This window comes from Panthera onca, chromosome B1 (assembly GCF_046562875.1).
Source record: "Panthera onca isolate mPanOnc1 chromosome B1, mPanOnc1 haplotype 2, whole genome shotgun sequence".
NCBI lineage: Eukaryota > Metazoa > Chordata > Mammalia > Carnivora > Felidae > Panthera > Panthera onca.
Genome location: NC_138342.1, coordinates 67870776 through 67896304, shown reverse-complemented (window position 1 = coordinate 67896304; position 25529 = coordinate 67870776). Strand labels below are relative to the sequence as shown.

The 25529-nt window shown below is 35.9% G+C and overlaps 2 protein-coding genes across 3 annotated transcripts in view; one reads left to right on the top strand and one right to left on the bottom strand.

The window, feature by feature from the left end:
- Positions 1–25529, top strand: part of LOC132692355 (placenta-specific gene 8 protein) — a 194158-nt gene that overhangs the window by 27883 nt on the left and 140746 nt on the right. The window lies entirely within an intron of this gene.
- COPS4 (COP9 signalosome subunit 4) overlaps positions 2510–25529 on the bottom strand; it is a 42195-nt gene continuing 19175 nt past the window's right edge. Inside the window, exons 5-10 of one of the 2 annotated variants that reach the window (XM_078445973.2) lie at positions 21891–22044; positions 21575–21725; positions 17746–17916; positions 11223–11338; positions 9033–9117; positions 2510–3030 (exon numbers count right to left, since the gene is read on the bottom strand). In XM_078445973.2, the coding sequence (XP_078302099.1) occupies positions 2897–3030; positions 9033–9117; positions 11223–11338; positions 17746–17916; positions 21575–21725; positions 21891–22044 (811 nt within the window). In that variant the 3' untranslated portion in view covers positions 2510–2896. The remainder of the gene's footprint in view (positions 3031–9032; positions 9118–11222; positions 11339–17745; positions 17917–21574; positions 21726–21890; positions 22045–25529) is intronic. The other variant, XM_078445974.2, reaches the window with a different exon arrangement.

Here is a 25529-nt window from a genome sequence, read left to right as displayed (position 1 = left end):
TCATGAATAGGTGTTGGATTTTGTCAGATGCTTGTTTTTTTTTTTGTGCCTGTTGATACAATCATATGATTTTTCTTTAGCTTGTAGATTCTCTTAGAATATCAAATATATATATATATATATATATATATATATATATATATATAAACATTTGACAGTAGTTGCCTTCCAGTTTGCAATATACATTTCAAGTAATCTAAGTTCATGTTTAAATAACGCTGTACTGTTTCATGGGTAGTGCAGGAATCTTAGAATATTCCCAATTCCTGCCTCCCATCATTGTTGTCAATTATTTTACTTACCATACAGTATAAACATCCAAAATGGTTACCATTGTTAGTTTGAACAAAGTTATCTATTAGACCAAGTAAAATTTTTTTTTTAAAGATTTTATTTTACCTTCATCTATTTGTCCCCTGATGCTCTTCCTTTGTCCAAGTATCATTTCCTTTGCTCTGAAGAACTTTTAGCGTTTCTAAACGCAGGTGTCCTGGCAACAAATTTCTTTAGTTTTTCCTCAGAGAGTCTTTATTTTTCTTTCACTTTTAAAGGATAATTATGCTGGATTAATATCCTACATTGGTAAGTTTTTTCTTTCACCATCTTAAATATCTACAGTTTTCTTGCTTGCATGGTTTCTGACAAGAAATCCAGTATAATTCTTATTCATGTTCCTTTACAAAAAAGGTTTTCTCCCCCCAGCATCTTTCAAGATTTTCTTGTCTTTGTTTTTTTGCAGTTTAAATATGATATGCTTAGGTGTAGATTTTTTTGGTATTTATCATGCTTGCTGTTCTCTAAGCTTCCTGGGTCCGTGGTTTGGTGTCCCCATCATTAATTTTGGAAAATTGTTAGCCAGTATTGTTTCAAATATTTCTTCTGTTCCTTTCTCCCTGGTATCCCCATTATACCTATGTTACCATTTATATAATTGTCCCATAGTTGTTGGATATTGTTTCCTTTTTTTTTTTTTTTTTCCTATTTGCATTTCAGTTTGGGAAGTTTTTACCTACATATCTTTAAGCTCACTGGTCTTTCTCCAGGGTGTGTTCAGTCTGATGATTAGTCCATCAAAGGCATCTCCATTTCTGTTTTTTATTTCTAACATTTCCTTTTAATTCTTACAGTTTTCACCTCTCTACTTACATCACCCATCTCTCTACTTACATTGCCTGTTGCCTACTTTTCCCATTAAAAATCCTTAGCAAATTAATCATATCTATTTTAAATTCTTGGTCTAATTAATTCAAACATCCCTGCCACACCTGTCTGATTCTGATGCTGGACTTGTGTCTTCAAATTGTGTTTTTGTTTTTGTTTGTTTGCTTTTTCATTATGCCCCTTGCAGTTTTTTGGTTGAAAGGCAGACATAATGTATCAGGTAATAGGAACTGAGGCAATTAGCCTTTTAGTATAAGGTTTTATATTAATCTGAGTAGGAGCTGGGTTGCATTTAATGTTTGCTATACCTGTGTCAGAGACTTCTGTTTCCTCTATTTTCGTTTGTATTCTTCCCTGTTGTATTGTTTACCTAAGACTTCTTTCTTAAGGAGTGTGTCCTGCAGCTCATGAATTCCACTATTATTACACTGGAGCCCCGTTTGATGGAACAGATTTGGGAAGCAATCTATAATGTTTGATTCGATCTCTGTTTTTTACTTATCTGAGTCCCTGGGCTGTGACCTTCAGAAACCTCCCGCCACCTTCTCTTACATGACACAAGACTCAAGACGGCTAGAACTGTATAACTGCACTTGCCCCATGTCAGACAAGGCTCTGGTAATGGTATTTTTCCTTAGGGCAGGTCTTTGTCATGGAAAATCATCCAGGTGTATTTCAAAATAGTTACTTTCCCCTCCCCTGCCCTGCCTGAAAAACAAGGGGATCCCAATCATACTCCTGAGACTCTGATGGGGTTCCTGGGGATGAATCCTAGAAAGTGTAGGGGTTCTCCTAAGAGTGGGCCTGCAGGGGGCTTTAACATTCCAGCTAGTTTACACTCAGCCTCCAGTAACTTGTCAGTTACCGTTTCACGGTTCATATCAGTTACTGCTCCAGAAGCTTCTGCTCCCAATAAGTTCTCTCAACTGCGATTCTACCTGCCTGTCTTTTCTCCGGTGGAAATAAGAGAAGCCATTGATTTTCAGCCGGTTCAGCCTTTTTCTTACTGTGAAAATGGAGTCAGGCCCTCCAAGCTCTTCACATGTTGGAGCTGAAACTGTAACCTGCCCACAAATTTTTTTAAGAAGTCCTTTCCCCATTTTCCCTATAAAGCTAGCCTGCAATAATCCTGGGAGGCCTTCCCTGATCTCTCTGCTACCCAAAAAGCTCCTCCCCATGTGATCTAGTACTTGGTGCAACTGCAAGTATTACACATACCATCTATCGGCTCTGTGACTCTGAATGCCTGGAGAACAGGCATTACGGTCTGTCTTTGCATTTCTAGCATATGGTATAAATCGATGTCTGTTGAATTGAAAGGAAAAATGAACAAAACACCATTCACTAATTAGAAACAAAGTACTACTTTTATTTGGCTCACTTCTCCATTTATTAGAATTACCACATTTGGAGAGGCACAAAGCACTTAAGTTTTACATGACTACAAAGTTATCACAAATCCCAAACTTTTTAGCCACAGATATTTCACTTACTCTGTTTAAAGAAAAAGCTTTCAAAACATTTGAGTTAGCTTGATACATAGAGACCCTGAATATATGGTAACTACATATTTTTAAATGCTTGCACTTTCTGTTCTAATGTCTTCTTTAAATGGAATCCAGCATAAAAGGGATTGAAATACGTAAGGTCATGATGCAAATGCTTTGGAGAGACAGTGAAATTAATCTGTACAACATTGAAAAAGATGTAGTGTGCACAGAAGTTTTGTAAGGATTCACTGAGCCATCTGGGCTTCCATGGCTTGTGCTGTCCATTCTGGTGCTGTCTGGCTAATTTTCTCCAAAAGGTTATTCACTTGGAAACAAAGTGACTGGATCTGTTTGTCCCACGTTGGCAGGGCTTCTCGTGCTAAACAAAAAAAGAACAACGTACAGAGTTTACTCCATACATTACTTCATATATTCATATGGAATGTGAGTTAAAAGATAATTTATAGTAGTATTAATTTTAAAAGTTTCTTCTGAAAATCTTGGCTAATAAAGTTAAAGCTAATTAAGCAATAATTAAGGAAAATACCCAAATTACTGGCACATGGTATAAAACAAAACCAAAACACATGCACGTAGATACATATTATTATTATTCAGGAAAACAAAATAAAACCAACCAATCAAAGCACCTCAGTCACAAAAACCACCACAATAAAAGCCTCACTGAGCCATCTCATCACCAGTTTTTCTTGATTCACAAGACACTGCCACCTACTGGAGAAAGCAAATCTATTTCTATAGTCAAAACTGTCTCTACTTGACTCTTGTGAAGGACACATATTTTAATGATTAAACAAAAACCAAAAAAATTCATCATGAAAACACAAGGTTTTCCTCTATACCAGCAATATACAGTTAGAAATGATGAACTCAGGGGTGCCTGGGTAGCTCAGTTGGTTAAGCATCCGACTTCAGCTCAGGTCACGATCTCACAGTTCGTGAGTTCCAGCCCCGCGTGAGGCTCTGCGCTGACAGAACCGGGAGCCTGCTTCAGATTCTGTCCCTCTCTCTGTGCCCCTTCCCTGCTCGTACTCTGTCTCTCTCTCAAAAAATAAATAAACAAAGAAAGAAAGAAATGATAAACTTGGGGAACATCAATTCAAAATAGCACCCAAATTTTCCAAAATAAGCACAGAATTAATGAAAAAAACTAAAATAAAAAAATTTTAATAAAGGACATAAAATAACTTTAGACACAAACCATGGTCCCAGATGGAAAGATGCAGTATCATAAAAATAACAGTCCTTCCCTATCAATATATACATTTTAAAAACTTACAAAGATAATCACCCTGATCTCTGTTTTGCTTTCTACATAGGATAAAGTTATTAACTACAGAAGAAATGATGTTTGAGAACAGTCAAGAGAATTTTGCAAATTAAAAACAGTGGCAACACTGTAGGATATCTCTACAGTGGAATGTTATTCAGCCTTAAAAAGGAAAAAAGCAATATGTTAAGTGAGAGAAGTCAAAAGCTCACTTAGTGTATGACTGCATTTACACGAAGTATCCAGAATAGGTAAATCCATAGAGATAAAATTCAGACTTGTGGCTGCCAGGGGCTGGGAGGAGAAATGAGGAGTAACTGCTTACTGGGCACAAGATTTCCTTTTGGGAAGATGAAAATGTTTTGGAACTAGGTAGAGTGGGTGGTTGCAAAACACTGTGAACATACTAAGTGCTACTGAATTGTTCACTTTAAAATGGTTAATGTTATGTGAACTTCAATTCAACAAAAATACATTAGTAGAGGGGGTAGGAGATGCTTTTCCAACAGTAAGATTTAGTCTAAATTTGTTTATTACCATATTGTTACAGATCAGTGGAAAGAAACTGATAACAGAAAGAGACCCAAACATACATGTGGAAGCTAATATATGTCAAAGATCAGAAAGTAAGTTTTACCTAATAAATAGCACTTGCAAATTAACAGTACATCTTTAAAAAAAGACAAACTAGCCCATACCTTAAAATTATATACAAAAATGAACTATAGACAGATTAAATTTCTAAATATAAAACAGTAAATAAAAATATTAGAAGAAATTTTAGAAAAATATTAGTTTTACCCCAAGGTAAGTGAGACCTTTTAAATTAATACAGGAAACTAAAAAGCCATAAAATTAAAAAGTGACATTTTTGGCTGCATAAGAATTTTATTTTTTTATTAAAAAAATTTTTTTTAATATTTTTATTTATTTTTGAGACAGAGAGAGACAGAGCATGAGCAGGGGAGGGGAAGAGAGAGAGGGAGACACAGAATCCGAAGCAGACTCCAGGCTCTGAGCTGTCAGCACAGAGCCTGACGCGGGGCTTGAACCCACGGGCTGTGAGATCATGACCTGAGCTGAAGTCGGATGCCTAACCGACTGAGCCACCCAGGCGCCCCTGGCTGCATAAGAATTTTAAACTGTGTTTATGGTATGCATTGCCTTACTTCAAAAACACAACTGACAGAATGGTAAAAAATATTTGTACACATTAACAAAAAAGAGTTTAAATTATCATTAAACCAAAAGCTATAGCAAATTGATGCTGAGAGATCTGAAGGAGAGGTGTGGGGCCAGGAAAGAAACAGACCAGAACTAATATCAACTCCACGGAAGAGGAAATGCTAATGGCCAGTAATACATGGAAAGATATTAAACTTCCCCAGTACCAAGGAAATGAACATTAAAACAATAATGTAGTATTTCCCCCCACAATTAGCAAAAGATAAAAAGAGGAACAATATATAGCTGTTGAACATTCATTTCCTCATATTGGTGAAAGTGCAAATGGCTACACCTTTCTGGAAAGCAAACTGGCAGTATCCATTAAGGATCGAAATACATATGTCCTTTGATGGAATGTTATCACTTTTGAGACCTTGTTCTATAGAAGTAAGTGTACCATATATAAAGATATGCACAAGGAAACCACTTGAATGTTCATCAATAGGTGAACAGTTGAACCCCATGAAATTCTACATAGCTTTTAAAACAAATAAATTAGATTTATGTCTACTGACTTGAAAATATGTGCATGATTATTTCAAAAAGTCTGTAGAACACTGTGTGCTTAAAATTATTTTTAAGTTAAAAAAACTATGTTTTTCACATATCTATATAAGCATATAGAAGCTTTAGATTAGTACTAGTTATACGAGGGGGAGGAAAGATATGATGAACTCTTATCTTTATTTATAGTCACAATACTTGTTATTATGAGCATATTTTTCATGGCAATTCTTTAAATCTAAGAAAACTGGAAAGAATATTACTCTATCAAGCTGTCCTTTCACTTGGTGACACATCTGCTATACTATTCATTATGTACTATTTGTTTTTCCAATACTTATTTACTTCCCACTAAGAATGTGTGGGGCACTGGAACACATGCTCCATATACGATGAGAACAAAAGAGACTTAATATCTACCAGCAGGAAGCTTAGCTGGGAAGCAAAAACAGACATTTAGACAAATGGTTACAGAAATGAAAATAACTGATTAATGCTAGGAAGAAATTCAGAGTGACCAAAGAATATAGAACTATAAGCCATACCTAACCTGGAGAGTCAGGAAAATCATTACCAATTTACGTTGCTCAAACTAAGACACGGGAACAAAAATAGCTGAGAGGATGCTGGTGGAGAGAAGTGGGTATTTCAGAATGTCTGATGTGGGAAGGAATTTACAGTGCTAGAAAGAAACAAAAAGACCTATGTGGTTGGATTAGAAAGAGAAAGTTATAAAGATCAGGCAGCACCTGTTGACTTCATAGAACTTTGTTCTATAAGCCATGGGGAAGCCATTCATTACAGTGTCAAAGAAGAGAGTAACATGACCTAACAATTTGTTTTTTATATTTGTTTTGTTTGTTTACATTTAAAAAAAATAAAGATCACAATCATTCTGGCTATACTACAGCAACTGGACTAGAAAGGAGCAATTGTAGATGTGAGGGAAAAAGCCCAGAAGGTGGGAGAGGGTTCACAATAGGCTAGTGACAGTAAGAAATGAAGACAAGTATGTGGATTCCAGATACATGCAGGAGGTAAAACTGAAAGGATTCTGGGCAGTGAAGAAGAGGGGTCAAGGATAAGAAATGCTGGAGAAAGTGAATAATGTAGCTTTTGGCTGGCTGGTTGGTTGGCTGGCAGGTTGTGGGATGGAGGCAGGAAGGAGACATGGTGAATTCAGTTTTGGATATGTCCATTCTGAGATGTCCAACAATCAGTCAGGTGGAAAATACCTAGCACGCAATTAGCACCACTAGGTCTAGGACTCAGAAGAGAAATTTACACTAGAAAGGCAAATCTGAGCATTGTCTGCACAAAGATAGCAACTGAATCAATGGGAACAGATGAGATTACCAAGGAAATTTAATAGAGTGAGGAGGAAAAGGCCTTGGGAATAAGCCCTAAGCAACTCCAATATTTAAAGGCACTACAGAATCTACGAAGAGGACTGGAAGAATACCTGGAGGAGGAGGGAAAGCAGGAGAAGGGGGTGAAGGAGACGACAAAAGCCATGATGGCACAGGGTGGTGGGGACAGTTCAAAAAGGAGTAAAGGATCAATGCTATTCGATAATGCTAAAAAATTAAAATGAGGTCTGAAAGATAAAAGTCTTTTTGTTAAAATGGGAGAGACCCAAGTAAGTTTAAATATTAAAAAAAATTTTTTTAAGTTATTTAGGTTTTGAGAGAGAGAGAGAGAGACACACACAGGGGCGGGGCAGAGAGGAGAGACAGAATCCCAAGCAGCTTCTGCATCACCAGCGCAGAGCCCAACGTGGGGCTTGAACTAATGAACTGCAAGATCATGACCTGAGGTTCGATCAGAGTCAGATACTTAGAACTGACTGAGCTACCAGGTGCACAGCCAAGTATGTTTAAATACTGATGGAAAGAAGCCAACAGAGCAAGCAAGGGTGAAAACTGACAAAACAATGGCTAATTTTAGGTTCCTAAAAACCTGTTTTTGAGGGATAGGGGCAACAGTCAAAGAAGGGAGCCAAAGCACAAGGAGAAGAACTGGAAAGGAAGACAGAAAACATTTCCAGCAAAACACAAAGGAGGAAAAGGTAGAACTAGATGATATTTAAAATTCAGAAGGGTTTTTTTGTTTTTGGTTTTTTTTTTTTGATGTCTACTTATTTTTGAGAGAGAGACACAGAGTGTAAACAGGGGAGGGGCAGAGAGAGAGAGGGACACACAGAATCCGAAGCAGGCTCCAGGCTCTGAGCTGTAAGCATGGAGCTTGTCGCAGGGCTCAAACTCACACACCCGAAGATTGTGACCTGACCTGAAGTCAGACACTTGACCGACTGACCCACCCAGGTTCCTGTAAAATTCGGAAGTTTTATAAATCAGATAAAGAAGTTAATTTAATTTCACCCTGACAGATTTTTTTTTTCTGTGAAATATGAAACAAGGTTTGCTGCTGAGAATGAAGGAGAAAAGTCAGAGATTTAAGAAAAATGAAATCTGAAATAACCCCTTGCAGAGTAGAAAAGAAGAGTAGCCTAAAGAAATGTATCAAGAATCCCAGGTACTGCTGAGAACCCAAGACCTTGACTTTGCAGTGGTATCAATCTCCAGCAATGTTAGTTAGCTACTCACGTACTGGAATGAAAAAGATGGAGAATGGGTTCATCACAGCTGAAGTTTTGCTGGACAGCCAGAACAAAAAGTTAACAGGCAAGTGATCTAGGGCATTTGTGAAACAGTAATTGGAATAATGAATCATGGAATCCATGGATGGGAAAGAGTAGTAAAGACAAAAAAGGGCTGAGCTGACTGGAAAAAAGTAAAAGTTAATGGACTGGAGGCTCGAAGGTAGTCAAGGAAGAGCTAAAGTGGAAGTAACTGACACAGACTGCTAGAAAGACAGGAAAAACGTTGTGAGAATGGGGCATTTCAAATTGAAACTTTACAGGTAGAACAGTTCCAGGTATAGGAAGGTCCAGGGTGTAAAGAGGTAGGAATAGGGGCTGAGGAGGTAATACGCAATAAGAGAGTCAAGAGATCAACTTATCTGTCTGCCTCTACTAGTTTAATGAGCTGCTGAAGAGGAAATCAACTGGCATTTTCACATGCCTGATACATGGTATGTGGTTAATCTATGTTTGATGGGTAAATGAAAAAACTGGTAAGACGATTCCATCTTCCAATTTTTCTTCAGCATAAAAAAATGCTATATTAAATAGATTCTTAAATATAAGCTCATAAAAATTATTCTAAATGATTTCTTTGGAAAATGAGCTCATTCTAGTAGTAATATGCTGGGTTAAAGGAAATTGTTCAACGTGTCTTAATCACAAATATACAACAGTTTACTGCCATTTCATTATGACAGAAATAAGCAAAACTTACTTTCAAAATGAACTATTCCATCAATCTGATCAATAAATCCATTCATACGTCCTTCTGTTATCATTTGTGATGCTATCTTTTCTGCCTGTAAAAGAAAATAAAAAAAAAAATTCTCACAAACTTTAATTATCATATCCAACAGTTAGTTACTCACGTATAAAAGAAGTGAAATCTCTTGGTTTAGCTACCCACACGCTTTTCGTATGCGTTCATCTGCTGTCCATTACAACAGTGAATCTAGTAAAGCTGCCTATTTTATTCCCCAATTCTCCCTGGATATAATCGGTTATTTTAAGTTAACTGGGATGTTTTTCTTGTTGTCAGATTTTGGACGAGAATCTAGTGATCTTAACAACTTTTTCCTCTGCTTAAAATCAAACTAACAATTTTTCTTCTTACTGACATGCATACACAGGAACACCCAAAGTAGTTTTTCCTTTTACTTCATCTAAATTTTCACAGTGTTTATCACCTAAAAAATTCTTTAACAAAGTGGGGTGCCTGGGTGACTCAGTCGGTTAAGTGTCCAACTTCGGCTCAGGTCATGATCTCAGTTTGTGAGTTCAAGCCCCGCATCGGGCTCTGTGCTGACACCTCAGAGTCTGGAGCTTGCTTCGGATTCTGGGTCTCCCTCTGTCTCTGCCACTCCCCGACTCACACTCTGTCTCTCTCTCAAAAATAAACAAACATTTAAAAAATAATAATAATAATAAATTCTTTAAGAAAGTAGTATTTTTGAAGAAAAAATTTTAAGGAGGAATGATCTTCAAATCTGAGATTTGAGATTAAGGGGCGCCCGGCTGGCTCAGTAGGTAGAACATGTGACTCTTGATCTTGTAGTTAAGAGTTCAAGCCCCACATTGGGTGTAGAGCAATTACTTAAAAAAATAAAAGCAATCATTCATTAAAAAATTATAAATAAATAGGAATTAAAAGAGGATTTAAAAGACAATTAAAGGGAACCAAAAGGTCTTCTACCTAGTTCCTAAAGACACGTTTCATGTTTATTATATGTAAGAAAACTGGCTTATGATTTAGTCATTTTAGTAATTCTGACCATCTTCATGATTAATCCTAAACAGACTGTGACTAGCATTTATTGTTAAATATATATTCACTTCCCTAAATGTCAGCCTAAGAAAAAGTATCTTTTATTTTTTTTAATTTTTTTATTTTTTTTAGCATTTATTTATTTTTGAGACAGAGAGAAACAAAGCACGAACGGGGGAGGGTCAGAGAGAGGGAGACATAGAATCTGAAACAGGCTCCAGGCTCTGAGCTGTCAGCATAGAGCCCGACGTGGGGCTCAAACTCACGGACCGCGAGATCACGACCTGGGCTGAAGTCGGCCGCTCAACAGACTGAGCCACCCAGGCGCCCCTAAGAAAAAGTATCTTTTAATGGTAACTTAAGCTTTGGTTCCCAAATTGTTTCACTTCTTGTACTGTGTATTAAATATGCACAAGTAACAAGGAACCATGTTAGGAATTCTAAATTAAAATTTCTCAACAGATAAAAGGGGATGTAATCATTACTACATGACTGTAAGGTATGCAAGCTAGGTAAATGTAAGGTTGATTGCTTGTTTTTACTCTTATTTAAAATTAAGAGAATGTTTTGTAAATGATACCTGAAATACCCTCTACATACTATTGGTACTTTGTTGGTATTTGTACACAGCCAATCAAACTCTTATCGTGACTAAAAATGAAATTAATTTCCTAGTAACTCAGTCAAATTAAGATAAATCAAGCAGAAAAGTTACAAGAGAATAGCCTGGAGAATTACCACAGTCATTCTTTCAAAGAGATGAAATATTTAACCTGTAAGTCAATCCAGTGCAGAAAAAAGTAAGGCATGTATCAAAATCTTAAGTTTGTCAGAAATCAGAAACTACAATGAACTAGATTTAAACAGACACCACTCGAAATGGGTATCACAACCCAAAACCCCTTTAAGATTTTCATTCTGGTTCCTTTTATCATAAAATACAGTTTAAAAGAAGCAAAAAACAAAGACAATTCCATTACAGTACTATTGTAACATTCAAATAATTTATTTCCATTTTCCTGAAGTTTTTATGTGTATTTTTATTGCAGTTGCCAGTATTTATCAATTACATATTTTCTTACTACATCAATAGTTTAGTCTCTTAACTTCTTTTTTTATATATTAGAAACAAGAAAATACCTTAGCTGCAGGAATCTCTAAAAGAGCTCCAAGTTCTTCAAAGGTAATATTATTATATAATTTGCTTGCAGACAACAAATTGTGTTCAATAACAGCTCTGTCCAAGATGCTAGAACCTTAAATAAATATAAATTAGACAGTTTTAAGTGAGACTTGTCTTACGCTTTTAAAATACTCATCCTTTTTTTCTAAAAACTTCTAGGCACATAACAACCCATAATCATTGTCTTTATTCCTCTTACGAAATTTTAAAAGTAAGGAAAATGCCTTATTTAGTAGAGTTTGAATAGTATACAATTAAATACAAATAACATATTTAGAAAATGAGTGACTAGCAAATAGTTACTAACCGGCTGAATGGATTTAACCCTTAAGGTTTGAAGTTTTACTTCCTTATGGTAGCTGTCAGATTGATTAACTTTACTTTTCTTGGTAGGAGCACAAACTTTTGTTAGCAAGAAGTGGCAAAACCCCCATGCAACATGTTCCACAAGCTTGATAAAGTCAGTGCATGTACAGCTCAGTAGAAATACCTGTTTTCTTTTGGGCACTCCGTAAGTACCTTACCATGATGCAAAGATGAGAAATGTCTGGAAGGTAGGGCCAGCTAACCATGAGAGATCAGCCATAGCATCCTCCCTTAAGTGAAGTAATATAAGGCCTGATGAAGTACTGGACACAAGGCCCCATTCTGAAGGTGCCTGACTTGCTAGGCTCACCCAATTCTTTTTTTTTCTTTCCAGTTTTATGGAGATATAATTGACATATAATATTGTTGTTTTTTTAATTACAAGGATTTTTTTCAAATTTTTTAAAAATTCCAGTTAGTTAACATACAGCGTAACATTAGTTTCAGGTGTAGAATCCAGTGATTCCTCATTTCCATACACCACCCTGTGTGCATCACAACAAGCGCACTCCTTAATCCCCACCACCATTTAACCAATCCCCCACCCCGCCCACTTCCCCTGCAGTAACCCTCAGTTTGTTCTCTATAGTTAAGAGTCTGTTTTTCTAGTTTGCCTCTCTCCCCCCATCCTCACCCCATGTTCATCTGTTTTGTTTCTCAAATTCCAAATGAATGAAGTCATACGGCATTTGTCTTTCTCTGACTTATTTTACTTAGGATAATATTCTCTAACTCCATCCACGTCATGGCAAATGGCAAGATTTCACTCCGGTGTATGAGTAATACACACACACACACACACACACACACACACAACATCTTTATCCATTCGTCAGTTGATGAACATTTGGGCTCTTTCCATACTTTGGCTATTGTTGACAGTGTTGCCATAAACATCAGTGCACACGTATTCCTTTTGAATCAGTAGTTTTATATTCTTTTTTTTTTTTTAATTTTTTTTTAACGTTTACTTATTTTTGAGACAGAGAGAGACAGCATGAACGGGGGAGGGTCAGAGAGAGAGGGAGACACAGAATCCGAAACAGGCTCCAGGCTCCGAGCTGTCAGCAGAGAGCCCGACGTGGGGCTCGAACTCACGGACCGCGAGATAATGACCTGAGCCGAAGTCAGATGCTTAACCGACTGAGCCACCCAGGCGCCCCAGTAGTTTTATATTCTTTGGGTAAATACCGAGTAGTGCAATTGCTGGGTTGTAGGGTAGTGCTATTTTTAACTTTCTGAGGAACTTCCATACTGTTTTCCAGAGCAGCTGCACCAGTTTGCATTCTTACCAGCAGTGCAAGAGGGTTCCCCTTTCTCTGCATTCTCATCAACATCTGTTGTTCTTGTGTTGTTAATTTTAGTCATTCTGACAGATATGAGGTGATATCTCATTGTGGTTTTAATTTGTATTCCCCTGATGATGAGTAATGTTGAGCATCTTTTCATGTGCCTATTAGTTTTCTGTATGTCTTCTTTGGAAAAATGTCTCTTCATGTCTCCTGCCCATTTTTTTACTGAATTATTTGTTTTTTGGGTATTGAATTTTGTTAAGTTCTTTATATATTTTGGATACTAACCCTTTATCAGATGTGACTTGTATTAGTTTAAGGTATACAACATAATGATTTGATATATATACACACTGTGAAATGATTATCACCATAAGTTCATATAGCATCCATCACCTCAAACAATTTTTTTCTTGTGGTGAGAACTTTTAAGATCTACTCTCTTAGCAACTTTCAAATATAAAGACCTAAATAAATGGGAAAATAGAAAGACCTAATACTGTTAAGATGGCAACAGTCCCCAGGTTTGTCTATGGAGTCAGTGCAATCCCTATCAAAATTCCAGCTGGCTTCTTTGCAGAAACTGACAAACTGATTTTAATTTAAAAAAACTTTTTTTTAAGTTTATTTATTTATTTTGAAAATCGGGGAGGGACAGAGAGAGACGGAGAAAGACAATCCCAAGCAGGCTCTGTGCTGATGTGGGGCTTGTGAGATCAGTTTGTGAGATCATCACAGTTTGTGAGCTTATGACCTGAACCAAAATCAAGAGTTAGACGCTGAACCACCTAAGCCAACCAGGCGCACCCCCCCCAACAAATTTTGTTAAGTAGGCTCCATGCTCATCATGGAGCCCAACATGGGGCTTGAACTCAAGACCTTGAGATCAAGACCTGAGCTGAGATCAAGAGTCAGGCACTTAACCAACTGAGCCACCCAGGTGTCCTGACAACTGATTTTAGAATTCAAAGAGAATTCTAAACTGATTTTAGAATTCAAAGAGAAGCCAAAACAACATGGGAAAAAAAGAAACCAAAAAACAAAAAAAAAAAAAAAAAAAAAAACTTGCACATCCTGATTTCAAAACTTACTACAGAGCAACCAAAGGGCACATGGGTGGCTCAGTTGATTGAGCATCTGACTCTTGATTCTGGCTCAGGTCATGCATGATCTGATGGTTCGTGGCTTTGAGCCCTGTGTCAGGCTCTATGCTGATGGTACAGAGCCAGCTTGGGATTCTCTCTCTCCCTTTCTTTGCCTTTCCCCCACTCGTGCTCTCTCCTCCTTTCTCAAAATAAATGAATAATTAAAAAAAAAAAAAAAAAAAAAAAAAAAAAAAAAAAGAGCAACCAAGATAGTGTGGTACTGGCATAAAGATAGGCATATAGAATAAAGGAAAAGAACTGAAATTCCAAAAATAAACTCTCACATTTATGGTCAACTGATTGCCAACAAGGATGCCAAAATAATTCAATGGGAAACTTCTAGTCTTTTCAACAAATGGTGCTGGGACAACTGGATACCTACATGGAAAGAGTAAAAATTGGACCCCTATCTAACACCATATGTAAAAATGAACTCAAATGAATGTAAGAGCTACAACTATAAAACTTACAGAAAAAAACACGGCAAATCTTCACGACCTTGGATTAGGCAATGGTTTCCTAGATAGGATACTGAAAGCACAGCAAAAACAAACAAAAAAAACCCCAGATAAACTGAACTTCATCAAAATTAAAAACTTTAATGTTTCAAAGGACACCACCAAAAAAGTGAAGAAACAACACACAGAATGGAAGAAAATATTGGCAAATCATCTGATAATGATCAGGTCTAGAATATATAAAGAATTCCTACAATTCAGTAATAAAAGGACAAATAACTCAATTTAAAAACTGAAAAGGATCTGAGTAGACTTTTCTCTAAAGATATAAAAATAGCCAATAAGTACACAAAAGAACTCTTCAACATCATTAAACCTAAGGGAAATGCAAATCAAAATGACAAGATACCACTTCATACACACTAGGATGCCTAAATCAAAAAGACAGATAATAAATGTGGGCCAAAATAAGGAGAAATAAGAACCCTCACACACAGCTGGCAGGAATATAAAAAGGAACAGCTATTTTGAAAGCAGTCTGGGGGCGCCTGGGTGGCTCAGTCGGTTAAGCGGTCGACTTCGGCTCAGGTCATGATCTCGCGGTCCGTGAGTTCGAGCCCTGCATCGAGTTCTGTGCTGACAGCTCAGAGCCTGGAGCCTGTTTCAGATTCTGTGTCTCCCTCTCTCTGACCCTCCCCCATTCTGCTCTGTCTCTCTCTGTCTCAAAAATAAATAAGCGTTAAAAAAAAAAAAATTAAAAAAAAAAAAAAGAAAGCAGTCTGGCAACTTTTCAAAAGACTAAACACAGAGTTATCATACGACCCAGTCATTCCACTCCTAGGTGTATAACCAGAAGAATTAAAAACCTGTGTCCAGACAAAAACTTGTACATGAATGTTCATAGCACCATTATTAATAGCCCCAAAGTAAAAATAACCTAAATTTCCAGCAAGTAATGAAGAAATAAAATGTGGTATATCCATATAACAGAATACTATTTGGCAATAAAAAGGAATAAAGTACTGATAAATGCTACAACATGGATAAACATTTTGCCAAGTGAAAAGTCAATCACAAAAGGCTACATATTGTGTGATTCCATTTACATAAAATGCCCAACACAGGCAAATATATTGAGCAGAAAGGAGATTAGTAGTAATGTTATACAACTCCAGGAATATACCAAAAAACAATTAATTGTAATGAAAAAACAAAATACGTCTCAAGATTGCTAATGTATGGTTGTAATGCCAGTAGACAAAAATGTCCATGGGTGCTTGGGTGGCTCAGTCAATTAAGTGTCCGACTTCAGCTCAGGTCATGATTTCACAGTTTGGGAGTTCAAGCCCCACATCGGGCTCTGTGCTGACAGCCTGGAGCCTGGAGCCTGCTTCATATTCTGTGTCTCCCTCCCTCTCTCTCTCTCTGCCCCTCCCCCACTCATACACTGTCTCTCTCTCTCTCTCAAAAATAAACATTAAACAAAAATATTAAACAAAAATGCCCAAAAGAAATAAATAAGGAAAGCAATAAGGTCTAAAATAAGGAAAGCAATAAGGTCTAAAATAAGGAAAGCAATAAGGTCTAAAATGGAAGAAGATGACAAAACACCTGTCCTCTCTATATAGTCCCACATGAGAAATCTGAGAATCATTGCATCCTCAGAGGTCCTAGTGAGTCTCTCTCTTTTTAGGAAAGAATTATGTGATTACATTCTTTTCACATTTTTTTTTTCATGACAGAAACTCAAAGTCAAATCTGAGGCTTGACTATATCAATTCTGGAAACTTTTTCTTTTTATCTATCTTTTATCTAGTTTGTCAGACACCTTCTTGCAAAAAGAATTTAAAGCTGCTCAGAAGAATATACAGAAGATAAGAGAATTTAAAAGTAGCAACAATCAACACACATACACACCACTATTTACAGTTGGGTTACAAATTTAATAAGTTTCCTAGCAGCCAAGATCAAAAAAAAAAGTTTATAGTTTGTTTAATAAGATAAAAATTAACTGTTCAGGAGAATCACAACTAACTCTAAGATTGTGAAGGAATTTTTCCTGAGGATCTGCATAACAAATATCCTATAGAAAAAAAAAAAACACCTCCTTTAGAAAGAAAGATAAGGATCAACTAGTTTGCTTCTTGATTTTTTATTTTTATTTTTTTCATGTTTATTTACTTTTAAGAGAGAGAAGGACAGAGAGTGAGTGGGGAAGGGGCAGAGAGAGGGAGACAGAGGATCCCAGGCAGGCTCCACACTGTCGCACAGAGCCTGATGTGGGGCTTGACCTCACAAACTGTGTGATCATGACCTGAGCTAAAACTATGAGTCAGATGCTTAACCAACTGAGCCACCCAGGCCCCCCTCAATTAGTTTGCTTCTTAAAGTACAAATTAAATGAAAGAAATTCCACAGGAAGTCACTATAATCCCTTCAGCGGTCTGGTTTAACTCCAGCCAGTAAGACTGAGTGAAGTGAATACCTTTCAGCAAACCCCTGCATAAATGACTCTTTATAGATAAATTCTCTTTGGTATAGGATGACACTGAATCCAAGGAAGAGAGTCTAACAGATCTGTATGTTTGTTTATCTTGACCTTTTTCATGTTTCTGATGGTCTATGTGTTACTTTTATTATTATGTATGTTACTGTTATAAGCTTCTTTAAAACCTCTGTAGACAAATGTACACAAAGTAACTGATGTTATAAGCAGACAACTTATTAAAAACTTCTTTTCTGGAAAAGGTAGCCTGACTTAAGCAAATACATCCTTGAACTAGGAAACACGACACCAAGTTCTATTCTTACAGGCAAAACGTTCACCCTGATTAACCTTAGGCAAGTTACTGTGCCAAATTTTGCTCTATCTAAAATAGGACTGGATAATTATACTCTGTTACAAACTGATGCTTAATATTAATTAAGGTACTTATTGAAGGGTTTGAGTTTTTAAAACACCAGGTCTGTAATTCTGCCCTTACAGTTTCCAAAAATGCATTATTCTACAATATGTTTTCCAATAGGACTACTTTTATAATTCAAAGCCATATTTGTATATTACACTCATCTTCAGTCAATGTAATATTTCTTTTTTGGTCATCAAATGTTGGATAAAAATATTATAGAAAGATATCAAGATGCTTCAAATTTAACACACTTTTCACTACAGTGTACCTAAATATTTGCTCCCACATATTTATAAGACATGATCATTACCATCAGCTGTAGTTGCTTTTTGGTGAGGCATCAGCATGGCAGCAAATTCTTGAAGCTGATTTCCTCTGATGATCCTATCTAGGTACATTTTCTCTAGGATCCCATAAGCAGCAAGTTGCTGGCATCTTTCATCCTTAAAAAGGGTAGCTAGCATCCGAGAACGCTGCTGTCCTAAGGGAAACAAATGAGCATCAAATATTCTCACAATCTATTTCCCCAATAAAAAACTATGTTATGACTTCATTCTTGCCTACTAAAATATACAGCCAATTCTTGGGATTTGTGGCAGTTATGTTCTACAAAGTTGTTGCCAATTCCTACTTCTAGGGGAAATACAGGATTAGGCTCCTATGAGCCTCTGGACACAGTATTTTTGTCAACTGATCAATATGTAACCTTGCTTTATGTTACTCTGTTAAAGGTACTTTATTTAATATATATTGTCGGTTATATTTAATATACATTGTCAATTCATCATTGTTCATGATGATACATAAGGAGGGAGTGTCATGATGGCCTACAACGAAAGAAAGCAAATATAACAAACAGCTAAGAAAATTTAGGAAAAAAAAGTAATGAAGGGGGAGTAGCCCTGCCAGATAATAAAACAATAATCAATAAAATAAAATCAATAATACTATGATAATGCCAGTAGCATAGTACTAGTATATCCATAAATAGGCTAATTAACGGAACAGAATACTAGATTTAGAAATCTGTAATGTGCTAAATCAATAGGGGAAAAAAGATTACTTAATAAAAGATACTAGGTCAAATAGCCATTTAGACAAAAAAAAAGGGTAATTCCCTATCTCATTCCCTACACCAAAATAAATCCAAACGGATTAAGACTTGCAGGTAAATTGAAGTGAGAAATAGGCAACATTAATCTAAATTAGTGATTAATCTGGGGCAGGGGTTGGGGGGGTGGCGGTTGGAGATAGTGTCTAGAAGGAAGCATCAAAGTAAAATATGAAAGCCTAAAGCGGCAATTCTCAAAGGGGGTCTCCAAGACCCTTCAAGGGATCAGCCGGTGAGCCAATGCTATTTTATAATAGTATAAAAACATCCTTTACGTTTTTCACTGTGTTGGCACTTACACTGCTGGTGCAAAAGCAATGGCGGCTAAAACAGCTGGCACCACCGCACAAATCAAGGCTGTGGCACTGGCAACGAACTGTATTGTGCCACACACTCAACAGTCAAAACAAAAGACAGCTTGCAGCAGAAAGGAGTTATTTTTATTAAGTACCGACATGAGAACACATCTTTTTAATACTCTGTGCAACAAAATGGGAAATGCACGTAAAGCACTTCTGCTGCAAACCGAAGAACAATGGTTGTCCCAAGGAAACCCTGCAAGCTGAACACCATTTACGTAAGACAATGACTAACAGACAAAATGATGGGTTTTCAGACTTGGGTATTTGGTAGATATTTTTTAAAAAATGAACAAAGCAAGCCTATCAAGTCCAACCAACAGTATTTGTTGTCGCTGATAAAATTAGAATTTTTAAGAAACAATCAGAATTTTAGAGAACTTCTATCTGCCACCATGAGCTTGACAGCTTTCCAATAGTTAAAGGTTCTTTTGATAAGATCAGGTGTAATATATTCAAATGTAATTTTTATATGTTGTATAATAAAGTATGTCAATATTTGGATTGCATAACTCAGTGAACCAATAGTATCCAAACAACCAAACATAATGATACAAAATGGAGTAAAGGATCCATTCAAGCACAAGACAGACCAAGACTTTAACATTAACAAGGTGCAAAAAGTTCATTGATACGGTTTCAGATGCCACACTGCGACTAACCTATAAGAAACCATACCACTGGTCAAGTTAAGTGTAGCATGAAAGAATATCACAATTATCTGAAAAAGTCATCAATATGCCTCCTTTTTCCAATTACACACTGTGAGCTGGATTTTCTTCATATACTTCCTTTGAAACAACATATCAAAGCAGACTGAATACAGAAGTACTTTTAAGAATTCAGCTTAAAAAAAAATTCAGTTTTTGTCTGTTAAGATAGACATTGATAGGATTTGAAAAGATGTAAAAACAACTTCATTCTCTTAACTTTTTTTACTTTAGAAAATATAGTTATTTGATAAAAATATCACTTTTTATTTATATGTAATGGACTTATGATTGCTACTTTTAAATGAATTATTTTTTAAATTTATTATCTCAATTGCTAATATAGTATCAATAGGTATAACCTACATAAGCAAAGGAAAGGGTTCTCAATTTTTCAGTGTAAAGGGGTTCTGAGACCAGAATCTGAGGATGTGGGAAACTAGGGTACTGAAAGAAAACACGTGGGAATTTAAAATACCTAATTTCAGAATAGGAAAGACCTTTCTAAGCAAGTAAACAAAACCCAAAGTCCATAAAAAAAAGAGATTAATATATTTAACCGTATAAAAATAAAGAGTTTCTGCATGGCAAAAATTTCATAGACAAAACCAAAAATGAGACAACAAATTGGGAAAAAAATTGTTAAATTTCTTATATACATGAGGCGCTTTCATAAATCACCAAGATAAAAACTCAAAGCCTGGCTAATAAACATAAACAGATAATTCATTCAAAAAAATACAGGTTTTTCAATAATGATTTTTCTTAACATATGAAAAGATGCTCAAGAGCATTCCTAGTAAATGAAATGCAAATTAAAACTGGAGTGAAATACTACCTTTTCATCCATTAGCAAAGATGAAAACGTTTGGTAATACAGGTGTGAGAAATCAGGTCTGCATGGACACTGTTGCCTGGAAGGTAACACTAAAGGGCGGTATATAATTTCTATACAAAGTTTAAAGGTATATACCCTGGGACTCAAGAATTTAACCTATACATGTATTCATATATGTGCATAATCACTATAGCACTGTTTGTAACTGACTAAATAAATTATGATAAAGCCAAGCAACAGAAAATCAAAAAGAATGAGCGATATGTATTGACATTTAAAGATCACTGATATATAGGTACAGGAAAAAAACAGGTGGCCAAAGTGTGTATATCATGCTACCATTTATATAAAAAAAAGGTGGGGGGGACACAGACACTTTTACATTGAAGGAAATACAAGTAATTGATAAAAGCTCATTAGAACTGGAAGCAGTACCACGTTATGTATTGCCTTTTCAGTAACAAAAATGTAATAAGTAAGATCACTGCTTCATAAAGAATGAAATGCGTAGTGTGAACACGTCATTAGGCCCTCAACCAAACACAGATCAAGAATAGACATTCTAAAAATGATTTAGAAAAGCCAGTTTAGCATTACCAGCATTTCTCCTCAATGCCCTTTCTGCTTTATAAGTTGAGTGATGTACATGCTGTAATTTAGTAAAAGAGAACAAAGAATATTTTTCACATTTACCAAAGAAAAGGATAAATGTGAGATCTGAAACTAAGGCTTGAAGGTTAAAAAAGATCTCAAAAGCAGTGTATTATTATCAATCTCTAGATTTTAATTTTAACTTCTCTTTATGTAATTCTCACATAATTTTGTTATTCATTTTTAAGTTATCTATTAGGCGAACTAAACTCCATATTCTCTCTTGTAATTACTCCTAACACATGTAGGTGATAGACTGATACATGCATATTTAAAAAATTTTGAAGTTAACAATCTATTTTATTGCTGTTTTTAACTGTTTAAAGTGTTTCAACTAAATTTACCATAATGGTAGTAATAAGACCTCCCCTTGAAGAATAAATAATTCCTTACTAAATCCTCCAATAATAACAAACCTGAAATTATTAAGCAAAGATAACTGTTTATGAAAGCACAAATTACATGTTTACCTGCTGATGCTAAGATGGTACAGTGCAAAGCGTGTTTTAAGGCCTCTAGTCTTTCACTTTCGTGCACTATTGTCTTGTAGGAGAGCTCATTGTACCTTTGTGCAGCTTCAATGAATTTTCTTCTATAATCAAGAACACGTGCATAGCATACCTACAGAGGGGAAAATGTTTCAATTAGGGGGAAAAATTAAAAATCAAAGCAAAAAATAAAAGAGAGAATTTCTAATACATAACACCATTTATCAGATATCTGGAATATCTCAGTATAGTAGGACTCTCCAATACAAAATTAATTCCAAATCAACTCATCTGTTACCTTATAATGTATCTGTAACTGTTCATTGGTTGATTCATTCTGAAGCAATGATGCTCGATTTATGTAAGCCTCTGCCTGGACTGGGTCATCATCCTCCAGATATAGCCTAGCAATCTTCAGGTAAGTCTCCAACTTATAATCTACATTGTACTGCCTAGGATATAACACAAAAATATAATGACTAAATATTTTATCAAGAAAATTTTTAGGAGTGGTAAAAAATGTATTTTTCCTCCATACATGCTGTTAATATAAGCATATCAAATTTTTACGGCATTAGAGAAAAATCTAAAAAAATACTTCCAAAATAAATGTTACTGAATTTTTATTTTATCATCATGATTGCTCCATTGTATTTTAGTTTCCTTTAGTCCTCAAATAATCTCACAGTCAAAGAACTTAAAAGAAAAAATGCCCAGTTTAGGGGTATACCGTATACTGGTGCTGGGGCTATTAGTACAACCATCCTGGAAAACAATTTGGCAATATATTCTCCAATCATTCTTTGAATCTTTTAAAATGCATATATTCCTTAGCTACTATATTTTATCTCTGGAAAACAAATCGCAAGAAAATAATAAGGGATGTGCACACATATGTACAAGGAATATTCATTTGTAAAGCTACTCATAAATACATGTAAGAGAAAAAAATTAGAAATCACCTATTATGATATTTTTAATAATCAATTAAATTGTGGTACATAAAGATGGTATAATAATATATAGTTATTATAATCATTACTACGTGAAAATAGTCATCATGTGTTTTTGCTAAGTCAAAAAATAGGATAAGACAGCATGGAAGACACCATTAGAAAGTATTTCTATACATGTGTATGAAGATGGTAATAGCAATTATTTCTAGGCACTGAGATTCCAGGTGGTTTTCATTTTCTTCTTTATCCCAGTAGCCACGTTTTATGCAAGAAATGCACAACTGAACACCTCACCTAATTCAAAACTCACATAATTCATGATTAAGCCTTAGAGAAAAATGAATCTTTTTTATTGCCAGCAAAGTGATGCCACCATGTGGCAAGAACTGAGTTTACAATTTACATGGCCCAACTCTGAAATTAATTCTTTACTTTTTAAATTTTTTTATACAAATTCGAATTTTCTCCACAAGTCATATATTACCGACATTTGGCACTACAGTGTTTCCTTTCACAACTCGAATTTACACGAACTGCTATACATAGCACTATACTTTTCTCAATTTTCCAATTTTACGCCAAGTGTATCTATTAAATGTATTACTTTAATTATCAGAATGAATCATAGTTTAAAGAAACGAGTTCTCAACCGTTTATCCAGATTTTACTTTTAATCACTTTTAGGTTAATTTGTTTAGGAAACTTCTAAATTAAAAAAAACAAGGGCTAAATTTTCAGTTCTCTGATATCCTCACAAAGATAATGCTATAGGACTACCAAAATGATAAATCCCATCACTGCAAAGAACAGTATCTAATTTTATATTTATTTCAACTACCAGTGAAAATAAATCAATTGCCCTGTACTAGGAAGAAAATGCTCCAGACAGAGTAAGACCAAAGCCAATAAGCCCAGCCTTTTCAAACTATCAAAGAAAAAAACCCAAATTAACAAGAGGCTTTGGAAAGCAAAATTCAGTATCTACATAGCAAAACCATTTTCATAAACTGGTTGCTTTTTCAAGGAGCATCACTGCCTAATAATTTCGTAAGTAATGCAGAAAAGCCAAGATGCCTTAAGTAGTGTCTGCCTTATCATCCTTCATAAATATTAATGAAGACCAAAAAAGAATCCCTCATTTCCCTGGTAAAAAAAGTAGAGAAGCAGATGAAACATTTTTAAGTCATTCACAGTTGGTACTGAGAGGGGAAGTGTGTTTAAAAAGTGTAACCAAGAATCTCACATCTGTCTTCTTCCTTGTACAATATACTTGGGAGGAATGTTTCATAAAGCACTATAGATGTTTTTAAAAATACTTAACAAAAAGTTAAGATTAACTGAATAAAAGTTACAACCTATCATCTTAATTTTTTCTAATTGTTTCTCCATCTCACTTCTTCTAGCATCTCAAACCCAACAACCCACTGAACTCACTGTGACCTCCAAACCACTGATCTTATTACATTGTTACCTCTTTTTCCCCTTGATGGCCTCACTTAACTCCTAACTAGCTTAAGCCCTATGGTCAATCATTGTAATTATTGATTTGAATGTGCATTCATCTCCCTTGTCCCACTTTTGCTGTCACACTTGGCCAAAATCCTAACTCTGGTTAAACCTAAGTTTGCCTACTCCTTTCCTGCACCCATATAGCTGAACTCTGATGGAGAAAAACACCTAACCAATCTGAATGACCTCATTTCAATCACTACAACCTTCAGATGAGCCCTTTATGCTACCAAGTATATTATATATTCCTACTCCATTCTCTGTCTCACTCTCCCAGAAAATTTTTTCTCATATTCCTGCCTTCCCTCAACTTCGACACTCCCAACCCGGTCTACACTTCCCCCTGATGACTGATTCTGACTTCATTAAGAATACCAGAGCAATCAAAGAATACCTGCACAAATGCCACCACCACATTGCTAATATCAATACCACATACTCTGTATTCCTAGCTGTTACTGTAGATCACTGGGCACTGTTCTGCCCATCAGGGAACATGTCTCAATGTCTACAGACATTTTGACTATCACAACTAGGGGCGGTGATGCTACTGGCATCTAGTGAGCAGAGGTCTGGGATGCTGTTGAGCATCTTGCAACCCATGACAAAGAATTATTCCATCTAAATGCCAACAGTGCCTGGGCTGAGAAACTCAGCCATAGATCAACTATCTATGCTCCTATCTAAAAACTATCTCTCCACTAGATTCCTTCCCCTCCTGTCCACTCCTGCAAGAATCCTCTTCTCTACCCTCCCATATTATATTTTTGCTTTCCAAAAAATTAAAGGAAAAATCATTAAAGAAAAAATAATCTCTTAACCTAACCTCTGCTGCTTCTACCAGATTTCTTTCTTTTTGTGAAAACTTCTGCAAAGAGCTGCCCATACATACCATTTCCAACTCTTCCCATTCTCTCTTAAACCATTCCAGTCAGGCTTCTTCATTCTTACCATTTCACCAAAACAGCTTTTGTCAAGGGCCCCAGTGACCTCCACTTTACTAACTCCAATGGTTAACCCTCATTCCTCAGCTTAATTGACCTATCAACACCATAGCAGATCACTTGCTCCTTCTTGATACATTCTCCTCATTTGGCCTCTAGGCTGCCATATTCCACATTCTTCTGGTTTTCTTCTCAATCCTCATTTGATCTATCTTCTTCCTGCCCCTCACCTCTTAGTGTTGGAGTGTTCCAGGCCTCAGTACTCAGTCCTCTCCTCTATCTATATTCCCTCCCTTGGGGATCTCATCCAATCTAATGCCTTTAAATTCCATCTCTCTATATATATCAGTGACTTCCAAATGTGTATCTCTAGCCCATATCTCTCTTTTAGTATATTCAACTCCGTACTAGATATTTCCACTTAGTTATCACATGTCCAAAATGGAATTCCTGCTCCTCCCTCAAAACCTATTCTTTACTATGCAGGAGACGACAACTCCATCTTTCTAGTTGTTCAGACCAAAACCA